Genomic DNA, 11,836 nt, shown 5'->3' on the forward strand with positions numbered 1-11,836 from the left:
GCAAACACGTGATCACCGTCCACGGGACCACAGTCCACATGGTGACAGCCCCACCTTGTCAGAAGGAATGTTCTATTGTTAGCTGGAGACTGGGGCCAATCTTCGCCAGTCTCTCTTCATAATACCGCCATAACACAGTTATAGACGTATCTTAATGGTCATAACACAGTTACAGACGTATCTTATTAGTCATAACACAGTTATAGACGTATCTTAATAGTCATAACACAGTTATAGACGTATCTTAATAGTCATGACACAGTTATAGACGTATCATAATAGTCATAACACAGTTAAAGACGTATCTTAATAGTCATGACACAGTTATAGACGTATCTTAATAGTCATAACACAGTTATAGACGTATCTTAATAGTCATAACACAGTTAAAGACGTATCTTAATAGTCATGACACAGTTAAAGACGTATCGTAATACGTCATAAACAGTTCAAACACAAAATACTTGAGTGAATGTTGTACTTATTGTTTGATTATTCTGATGTTGACCATACTCTTGTTGTCTATGCTGCTGTTGTCTATGCTGCTATTGTCTATGCTGCTGTTGTCTATGCTGTTGTCTATGCTGTTGTTCTCTATGCTGATGTTGTCTATGCTGTTGTTGTCTATACTGTTGTCTATGCTGCTGCTGTCTATGCTGATGTTGTCTATGCTGCTGTTGTCTATGCTGTTGTCTATGCTGCTGTTGTCTATGCTGTTGTCTATGCTGCTGTTGTCTATGCTGCTGCTGTCTATGCTGCTGTTGTCTATGCTGTTGTCTATGCTGCTGTTGTCTATGCTGCTGTTGTCTATGCTGCTATTGTCTATGCTGCTGTTGTCTATGCTGCTATTGTCTATGCTGCTGTTGTCTATACTGTTGTCTATGCTGCTGTTGTCTATGCTGTTGTCTATGCTGATGTCTATGCTGCTGTTGTCTATGCTGTTGTCTATGCTGTTGTCTATGCTGCTGTTGTCTATGCTGTTGTCTATGCTGCTGTTGTCTATGCTGCTATTGTCTATGCTGCTGTTGTCTATGCTGTTGTTCTCTATGCTGATGTTGTCTATGCTGCTGTTGTCTATGCTGTTGTTCTCTATGCTGATGTTGTCTATGCTGCTGCTGTCTATGCTGCTGTTGTCTATGCTGATGTTGTCTATGCTGCTGTTGTCTATGCTGTTGTCTATGCTGCTGTTGTCTATGCTGATGTTGTCTATGCTGATGTTGTCTATGCTGTTGTCTATGCTGCTGTTGTCTATGCTGATGTTGTCTATGCTGTTGTCTATGCTGTTGTCTATGCTGATGTTGTCTATGATGTTGTCTATGCTGCTGTTGTCTATGCTGTTGTTGTCTATACTGTTGTCTATGCTGATGTTGTCTATGCTGATGTTGTCTATGATGTTGTCTATGCTGTTGTCTATGCTGCTGTTGTCTATGCTGTTGTCTATGCTGTTGTCTATGCTGTTGTCTATGCTGATGTTGTCTATGCTGTTGTCTATGCTGCTGTTGTCTATGCTGATGTTGTCTATGCTGTTGTCTATGCTGTTGTCTATGCTGTTGTCTATGCTGTTGTCTATGCTGATGTTGTCTATGCTGTTGTCTATGCTGCTATTGTCTATGCTGCTGTTGTCTATGCTGTTGTCTATGCTGCTGTTGTCTATGCTGATGTTGTCTATGCTGATGTTGTCTATGCTGTTGTCTATGCTGCTGTTGTCTATGCTGATGTTGTCTATGCTGTTGTCTATGCTGTTGTCTATGCTGTTGTCTATGCTGTTGTCTATGCTGATGTTGTCTATGCTGTTGTCTATGCTGTTGTCTATGCTGTTGTCTATGCTGTTGTTGTCTATGCTGTTGTCTATGCTGTTGTCTATGCTGTTGTCTATGCTGTTGTCTATGCTGCTATTGTCTATGCTGCTGTTGTCTATGCTGTTGTCTATGCTGATGTTGTCTATGCTGCTGTTGTCTATGCTGATGTTGTCTATGCTGTTGTCTATGCTGCTGTTGTCTATGCTGTTGTCTATGCTGTTGTCTATGCTGTTGTCTATGCTGCTATTGTCTATGCTGCTGTTGTCTATGCTGTTGTCTATGCTGATGTTGTCTATGCTGCTGTTGTCTATGCTGATGTTGTCTATGCTGTTGTCTATGCTGTTGTCTATGCTGTTGTTGTCTATACTGTTGTCTATGCTGATGTTGTCTATGCTGCTGTTGTCTATGCTGATGTTGTCTATGCTGTTGTCTATGCTGTTGTCTATGCTGATGTTGTCTATGATGATGTTGTCTATGCTGTTGTCTATGCTGTTGTCTATGCTGTTGTCTATGCTGTTGTCTATGCTGATGTTGTCTATGCTGTTGTCTATGCTGCTATTATCTATGCTGCTGTTGTCTATGCTGCTATTGTCTATGCTGCTGTTGTCTATACTGTTGTCTATGCTGCTGTTGTCTATGCTGTTGTCTATGCTGTTGTCTATGCTGCTGTTGTCTATGCTGTTGTCTATGCTGTTGTCTATGCTGCTGTTGTCTATGCTGTTGTCTATGCTGCTGTTGTCTATGCTGCTATTGTCTATGCTGCTGTTGTCTATGCTGCTATTGTCTATGCTGCTGTTGTCTATGCTGATGTTGTCTATGCTGATGTTGTCTATGCTGATGTCTATGCTGCTGTTGTCTATGCTGCTATTGTCTATGCTGCTGTTGTCTATGCTGCTATTGTCTATGCTGCTGTTGTCTATGCTGATGTTGTCTATGCTGCTGTTGTCTATGCTGTTGTCTATGCTGTTGTCTATGCTGCTGTTGTCTATGCTGTTGTCTATGCTGTTGTCTATGCTGCTGTTGTCTATGCTGTTGTCTATGCTGCTGTTGTCTATGCTGCTATTGTCTATGCTGCTGTTGTCTATGCTGTTGTTCTCTATGCTGATGTTGTCTATGCTGCTGCTGTCTATGCTGCTGTTGTCTATGCTGATGTTGTCTATGCTGCTGTTGTCTATGCTGTTGTCTATGCTGCTGTTGTCTATGCTGATGTTGTCTATGCTGATGTTGTCTATGCTGTTGTCTATGCTGCTGTTGTCTATGCTGATGTTGTCTATGCTGTTGTCTATGCTGTTGTCTATGCTGTTGTTGTCTATACTGTTGTCTATGCTGATGTTGTCTATGCTGATGTTGTCTATGCTGTTGTCTATGCTGTTGTCTATGCTGCTGTTGTCTATGCTGTTGTCTATGCTGCTGTTGTCTATGCTGCTGTTGTCTATGCTGCTGTTGTCTATGCTGATGTTGTCTATGCTGTTGTCTATGCTGCTATTGTCTATGCTGCTGTTGTCTATGCTGCTATTGTCTATGCTGCTGTTGTCTATACTGTTGTCTATGCTGCTGTTGTCTATGCTGTTGTCTATGCTGTTGTCTATGCTGCTGTTGTCTATGCTGTTGTCTATGCTGTTGTCTATGCTGCTGTTGTCTATGCTGTTGTCTATGCTGCTGTTGTCTATGCTGCTATTGTCTATGCTGCTGTTGTCTATGCTGTTGTTCTCTATGCTGATGTTGTCTATGCTGCTGCTGTCTATGCTGCTGTTGTCTATGCTGATGTTGTCTATGCTGCTGTTGTCTATGCTGTTGTCTATGCTGCTGTTGTCTATGCTGATGTTGTCTATGCTGATGTTGTCTATGCTGTTGTCTATGCTGCTGTTGTCTATGCTGATGTTGTCTATGCTGTTGTCTATGCTGATGTTGTCTATGCTGATGTTGTCTATGCTGTTGTCTATGCTGCTGTTGTCTATGCTGTTGTCTATGCTGCTGTTGTCTATGCTGTTGTCTATGCTGCTGTTGTCTATGCTGCTGTTGTCTATGCTGCTGTTGTCTATACTGTTGTCTATGCTGCTGTTGTCTATGCTGTTGTCTATGCTGTTGTTGTCTATACTGTTGTCTATGCTGATGTTGTCTATGCTGATGTTGTCTATGCTGTTGTCTATGCTGTTGTCTATGCTGATGTTGTCTATGCTGTTGTCTATGCTGCTGTTGTCTATGCTGCTGTTGTCTATGCTGTTGTCTATGCTGCTGTTGTCTATGCTGTTGTCTATCCTGCTGTTGTCTATGCTGTTGTCTATGCTGTTGTCTATGCTGTTGTTGTCTATGCTGTTGTTGTCTATATTGTTGTCTATGCTGCTGTCTATCCTGCTGTCTATACTGTTGTCTATGCTGTTGTCTATGCTGCTGTTGTCTATGCTGCTGTTGTCTATGCTGCTGTTGTCTATACTGTTGTCTATGCTGCTGTTGTCTATGCTGCTGTTGTCTATGCTGTTGTCTATCCTGCTGTTGTCTATGCTGTTGTCTATACTGTTGTCTATGCTGCTGTTGTCTATGCTGCTGTTGTCTATGCTGTTGTCTATGCTGCTGTTGTCTATGCTGCTGTTGTCTATGCTGCTGTTGTCTATGTTGCTGTTGTCTATACTGTTGTCTATGCTGATGTTGTCTATGCTACTGTTGTCTAAGCTGTTGTCTATGCTGCTGTTGTCTATGCTGATGTTGTCTATGCTGTTGTCTATGCTGCTGTCTATGCTGCTGTTGTCTATGTTGTTGTCTATGCTGCTGTTGTCTATGCTGTTGTCAATGCTGTTGTCTATGCTGTTGTCTATACTGTTGTCTATGTTGTTGTCTATGCTGCTGTTGTCTATGCTGCTGTTGTCTATACTGTTGTCTATGCTGCTGTTGTCTATGTTGTTGTCTATGCTGCTGTTGTCTATGCTGTTGTCAATGCTGTTGTCTATGCTGTTGTCTATACTGTTGTCTATGCTGTTGTCTATGCTGATGTTGTCTATGCTGCTGTTGTCTATGCTGCTGTCTATGCTGCTGTCTATGCTGCTGTTGTCTATGTTGTTGTCTATGCTGTTGTTGTCTATGCTGTTGTCTATGCTGCTGTTGTCTATGCTGCTGTTGTCTATGCTGCTGTTGTATATGCTGTTGTCTATGCTGTTGTCTATGCTGCTGTTGTCTATGCTGCTGTTGTCTATGCTGATGTTGTCTATGCTGTTGTCTATGCTGCTGTTGTCTATGCTGATGTTGTCTATGCTGTTGTCTATGCTGATGTTGTCTATGCTGATGTTGTCTATGCTGTTGTCTATGCTGCTGTTGTCTATGCTGTTGTCTATGCTGCTGTTGTCTATGCTGTTGTCTATGCTGCTGTTGTCTATGCTGATGTTGTCTATGCTGTTGTCTATGCTGTTGTTGTCTATGCTGTTGTCTATGCTGCTGTTGTCTATGCTGCTGTTGTCTATGCTGCTGTTGTCTATGCTGCTGTTGTCTATGCTGTTGTCTATGCTGCTGTTGTCTATGCTGATGTTGTCTATGCTGTTGTCTATGCTGATGTTGTCTATGCTGTTGTCTATGCTGTTGTTGTCTATGCTGTTGTCTATGCTGCTGTTGTCTATGCTGCTGTTGTCTATGCTGCTGTTGTCTATGCTGATGTTGTCTATGCTGTTGTCTATGCTGCTGTTGTCTATGCTGATGTTGTCTATGCTGTTGTCTATGCTGCTGTTGTCTATGCTGTTGTCTATGCTGCTGTTGTCTATGCTGATGTTGTCTATGCTGTTGTCTATGCTGCTGTTGTCTATGCTGCTGTTGTCTATGCTGCTGTTGTCTATGCTGTTGTCTATGCTGATGTTGTCTATGCTGCTGTTGTCTATGCTGTTGTCTATCCTGCTGTTGTCTATTTTGCTGTTGTCTATACTGTTGTCTATGCTGTTGTCTATGCTGTTGTTGTCTATGCTGTTGTCTATGCTGTTGTCTATGCTGATGTTGTCTATGCTGTTGTCTATGCTGCTGTTGTCTATGCTGATGTTGTCTATGCTGTTGTCTATGCTGCTGTTGTCTATGCTGATGTTGTCTATGCTGTTGTCTATGCTGATGTTGTCTATGCTGTTGTTGTCTATGCTGTTGTCTATGCTGTTGTTGTCTATGCTGATGTTGTCTATGCTGTTGTCTATGCTGCTGTTGTCTATGCTGTTGTTGTCTATGCTGTTGTCTATGCTGTTGTCTATGCTGCTGTTGTCTATGCTGATGTTGTCTATGCTGTTGTCTATGCTGATGTTGTCTATACTGTTGTCTATACTGCTGTTGTCTATGCTGTTGTCTATGCTGTTGTCTATGCTGTTGTTGTCTATGCTGTTGTCTATGCTGTTGTCTATGCTGCTGTTGTCTATGCTGATGTTGTCTATGCTGTTGTCTATGCTGCTGTTGTCTATGCTGTTGTCTATGCTGGTGTTGTCTATGCTGTTGTCTATGCTGTTGTCTATGCTGATGTTGTCTATGCTGATGTTGTCTATGTTGCTGTTGTCTATGCTGCTGTTGTCTATGCTGCTGTTGTCTATGCTGTTGGTGTCTATGCTGATGTTGTCTATGCTGATGTTGTCTATGCTGATGTTGTCTATGCTGCTGTTGTCTATGTTGTTGTTGTCTATGCTGCTGTCTATGCTGCTGTTGTCTATGCTGATGTTGTCTATGCTGCTGTTGTCTATGCTGTTGTCTATGCTGATGTTGTCTATGCTGCTGTTGTCTATGCTGATGTTGTCTATGCTGTTGTTGTCTATGCTGCTGTTGTCTATGCTGTTGTCTATGCTGTTGTCTATGCTGCTGTTGTCTATGCTGTTGTCTATGCTGCTGTTGTCTATGCTGTTGTCTATGCTGTTGTCTATGCTGCTGTTGTCTATGCTGCTGTTGTCTATGCTGCTGTTGTCTATGCTGCTGTTGTCTATGCTGTTGTCTATGCTGCTGTTGTCTATGCTGATGTTGTCTATGCTGTTGTCTATGCTGATGTTGTCTATGCTGTTGTCTATGCTGTTGTTGTCTATGCTGTTGTCTATGCTGCTGTTGTCTATGCTGCTGTTGTCTATGCTGCTGTTGTCTATGCTGATGTTGTCTATGCTGTTGTCTATGCTGCTGTTGTCTATGCTGATGTTGTCTATGCTGTTGTCTATGCTGCTGTTGTCTATGCTGTTGTCTATGCTGCTGTTGTCTATGCTGATGTTGTCTATGCTGTTGTCTATGCTGCTGTTGTCTATGCTGCTGTTGTCTATGCTGCTGTTGTCTATGCTGTTGTCTATGCTGATGTTGTCTATGCTGCTGTTGTCTATGCTGTTGTCTATCCTGCTGTTGTCTATTTTGCTGTTGTCTATACTGTTGTCTATGCTGTTGTCTATGCTGTTGTTGTCTATGCTGTTGTCTATGCTGTTGTCTATGCTGATGTTGTCTATGCTGTTGTCTATGCTGCTGTTGTCTATGCTGATGTTGTCTATGCTGTTGTCTATGCTGCTGTTGTCTATGCTGATGTTGTCTATGCTGTTGTCTATGCTGATGTTGTCTATGCTGTTGTTGTCTATGCTGTTGTCTATGCTGTTGTTGTCTATGCTGATGTTGTCTATGCTGTTGTCTATGCTGCTGTTGTCTATGCTGTTGTTGTCTATGCTGTTGTCTATGCTGTTGTCTATGCTGCTGTTGTCTATGCTGATGTTGTCTATGCTGTTGTCTATGCTGATGTTGTCTATACTGTTGTCTATACTGCTGTTGTCTATGCTGTTGTCTATGCTGTTGTCTATGCTGTTGTTGTCTATGCTGTTGTCTATGCTGTTGTCTATGCTGCTGTTGTCTATGCTGATGTTGTCTATGCTGTTGTCTATGCTGCTGTTGTCTATGCTGTTGTCTATGCTGGTGTTGTCTATGCTGTTGTCTATGCTGTTGTCTATGCTGATGTTGTCTATGCTGATGTTGTCTATGTTGCTGTTGTCTATGCTGCTGTTGTCTATGCTGCTGTTGTCTATGCTGTTGGTGTCTATGCTGATGTTGTCTATGCTGATGTTGTCTATGCTGATGTTGTCTATGCTGCTGTTGTCTATGTTGTTGTTGTCTATGCTGCTGTCTATGCTGCTGTTGTCTATGCTGATGTTGTCTATGCTGCTGTTGTCTATGCTGTTGTCTATGCTGATGTTGTCTATGCTGCTGTTGTCTATGCTGATGTTGTCTATGCTGTTGTTGTCTATGCTGCTGTTGTCTATGCTGTTGTCTATGCTGTTGTCTATGCTGCTGTTGTCTATGCTGTTGTCTATGCTGCTGTTGTCTATGCTGTTGTCTATGCTGTTGTCTATGCTGCTGTTGTCTATGCTGTTGTCTATGCTGCTGTTGTCTATGCTGATGTTGTCTATGCTGTTGTCTATGCTGTTGTCTATGCTGCTGTTGTCTATGCTGTTGTCTATGCTGCTGTTGTCTATGCTGTTGTCTATGCTGTTGTCTATGCTGCTGTTGTCTATGCTGTTGTCTATGCTGTTGTCTATGCTGCTGTTGTCTATGCTGCTGTTGTCTATGCTGCTGTTGTCTATGCTGCTGTTGTCTATGTTGTTGTCTATGCTGATGTTGTCTATGCTGTTGTCTATGCTGTTGGTGTCTGTGATCTACATTACTTTACATCCTGTCTCCTCTTGTTCCAGATTCGTCAGTGGCCATCAATTTTGGCGGCTGTTTCCCTCCCTCCAGCACAGTCCTGCTCTCATCTGGGCAGACGACCCCGCTCTCACAGCTTCGTGCTGGGGACAGTGTGCTCAGCATGGATGCAGGCGGCCATCTTGTTTACAGTGACGTCATCGCCTTCCTAGACCGCAGTACAGAGCGCGTGGCGACCTACTACACCCTGACAACATCTTCAGGCAGGGGCGTCACCCTCACATCCAAGCACCTCATCTATGTCACACACCACAGTGACTCACTGACTCTTAACGACACAAATAAAACTATTTATAGAACGAGGGAAGCGTCAGAACGACCTCGGCTAGCCTACGCAGAAGAAGTTCGTGTGGGCCAGTACATATTTCTTGTCACAGACTCTACCTCAACTGCTGGTAGCTCACCTTCCGGTGACTCGCCTGAAAATGTGTCACCATCCATCTCTCCTGTGAGGCCCCCGGTACACGTCACGGTTCCCGAGCAAGTGGTGGCCATACAGATCCGCGCCATCAGAGGCGTGTACGCCCCCCTCACCCAGCTGGGCACCATCGTGGTGGACGGCTACGTCACGTCCTGTTACGCCTTTCTAAAAGATGTGCAGTTGGCGCACACAGCGCTAGCGCCATTGCGAGGCTATCACGTGATACAGAAATATATAGGACATTGGCTGGAATCTATTTTCTCCGATCTGAATGTGTGGTCGCCGTCGTCTGCTAGCAGTAGCCAGACGAACATCACGAGCCACGAGACGACCCAAGACGGGGCGCATTGGTTCGCCCAATGCTTGTACACTATCGCAGTCCATTTGCTTGGAATGGATTTATTCATTTCGCTTTAAGTGTCAAAAAATACTTAAAGTACGACATGTATTTTTTTTTAAAGTTTGAAAAGTTTAATATTTTATTTGAAGTATGAAAAGTTAAATATTTCACTTAATGTATAAAACGTTCAATAGCTCGTTTTAAGTATGAGAACTTTATTATTTTACTTAAATTATGAAACGTTGAATATTTCAATTAAATTATGAAAAGTGAAATATTTTATTTAAGTTATAAAACGTTGAATATTTCAGTTAAATTATGAAAAGTTCAATATTTTATTTAAGTTATAAAACGTTCAATGTTTCAGTTAAATTATGAAAAGAGAAATATTTTATTTAAGTTATGAAACGTTGAATATTTGACCTAAGTTTAAAAGTTGAACATATTTTTCAGACTTCTGTTGCTTAATATTGATAACATTTATAATTGTCAGTTGTTTTAAATGTTATTTGTGATCTAAGATTAATGCAACGGAAGTTTTGCTGCTTTAGTTCTTTTGTATCAAATATTTGATGATGTCATTCAATTTCCTTAAGTAAAAAAAAGTAAAATTCGTTATAGTAATAGCGACTTATACAGACCATGCATCCAACTTAATTAGCGACTTACACAGACTGTGCATCCAACTTAATTAGCGACTTAATTAGCAACTTATATAGACCATACATACAACTTAATTAGTGACTTAATTAGCGACTTACACAGACCGTGCATCCAACTTAATTAGCGACTTAATTAACGACTTACACAGACATTGAATCCAACTTAATTAGTGATATTCTTTATTTACTTATGCATCCAATGAAAAAATATCTAGGCTTAGGCTTTCAATGATATTGTACTGTGAGAAAGAATAAAATTTATCCAATTATTATTGTAAACACATTCAGAAATTTGTCTTTCGGGTTTAAGTTTTACAAAACAAAAATCACATTCGTTTATTAACTTACATTTTGTTTGCTTATACAACAATTTGGTAATGTTCATTTCGATTATATGTTGAGCTAAATTATTGTAAAAAAAAAACTTTTGAGTTCGAAGACTGTATTGAACTTACAGCTTGCAATACTGGCTGTGCGTCTTACACTGTGTATATATTTACATATCAACACAAACGATGTCTATATTCTTACATAATGAATTTTGTGTCTAACTAGATGAAGTGTGTTCATGTGGACACGTCATACTTACAGCCTACACATACATGTCATGTATTGACAATATTTGAATGCGTATTGACATATGAATTCAGCTTTTGCTATGTTTATTTTTAGTTCATACCGTCACGTGACTATGCGAGTCATCTCTGAATTGTTTAGAGAGTCTAGATATCAGCAGACGGACAATTTACACTATAAATATTCGCTACAATGCAATAGAAATAAATAAATATTCTACTTAAAATCTAATTTACTTTTTGTTCACCTAAAATAGATCACGTTCCGTGCTGAAAGTCGGAAAACAAAAACGATAAATAATTGAAATGTTGGCGTATCGAAGCGGAACAATTTGACAGTAATATCGATTTGAGTAAAAATGACTGGTTTCAATATGGGACATTATGACTAGTAAAGATATTAAAATCGATTGCTGTTTGACTACCTCATGATAAATGTTTTGCCATTAGCCTGGAGTCATGTATCGTTGATTGCTGTCAGTGACATGCTGTCAGTGACATGCTGTCAGTGACAGCACTCGAACAGGCTGTACTCCTCTTTCATCACATCCATTTCATTACACGTCACACAACCAACCCCCCCTCCCACACCCAACCAAAACACTCACTCCAACCTTACAGTACCCCCCCCCCCCTGCACACCCCTTTCTCTCACGCTTCAAACAACACCCCCGCACACACCGTCACCTAGCTTCCCCCCCCCCCATTCACAGCCAAGACCGCTCACCACATTTCTTTATAGCCATCCTATTCGTAGATCACCTATTCAAATTGCTGACAAAACTTTAGTACAGATCACTAAATCAAGTGAATTAAAATAAACAGCAATGTAATGCTAATTACATAATATAGAATAATCATTTTGTACTTCAGAATATTTTTGTTTTTTGTTTATTTGGCTTTAAAGATATCTACAAGTGACAGAACAGTTGAGTCTGAGATTTTGTTAGTTTAGCAACCCGGACATTTTGTTAGTTTAGCAACCCGGACATTTTGTTAGTTTAGCAACCCGGACATTCTGTTAGTTTAGCAACCCGGACATTTTGTTAGTTTAGCAACCCGGACATTTTGTTAGTTTAGCAACCCGGACATTTTGTTAGTTTAGCAACCCGGACATTTTGTTAGTTTAGCAACCCGGACATTTTGTTAGTTCTGAAGTAATCAGGATCTGTGAAAGCTGAATACAACCAAATATTCTTCACAAGCCTCCACATTGTCATAAATTCATGCCATACCAATGTTGGCATATATATATATATATATATATATATATATATATATATATATATATATATATATATATATATATATATATATATATATATATATAATATCCTTATTTATCAATGAATGGAAATGTAGCTAGACAACAT

At 40.7% G+C, this 11,836-nt stretch overlaps 1 protein-coding gene across 2 annotated transcripts in view; it reads left to right on the forward strand.

Annotated features, from left to right (window-relative positions):
* The window catches only part of LOC131937150 (sonic hedgehog protein), an 89,151-nt gene extending 78,112 nt beyond the window's left edge, over positions 1-11,039 (forward strand). For both annotated transcript variants that reach the window (XM_059294346.1, XM_059294345.1), the window contains exon 5: positions 8,453-11,039. In XM_059294346.1, coding sequence (XP_059150329.1) covers positions 8,453-9,303 — 851 coding nt within the window. In that variant the 3' untranslated portion in view covers positions 9,304-11,039. The remainder of the gene's footprint in view (positions 1-8,452) is intronic.
* The last annotated feature ends 797 nt before the right edge of the window (positions 11,040-11,836 follow it).

Source organism: Physella acuta, unplaced genomic scaffold, assembly GCF_028476545.2.
Source record: "Physella acuta isolate Inbredline_101_S28 unplaced genomic scaffold, ASM2847654v3 ptg000200l, whole genome shotgun sequence".
Lineage (NCBI taxonomy): Eukaryota > Metazoa > Mollusca > Gastropoda > Physidae > Physella > Physella acuta.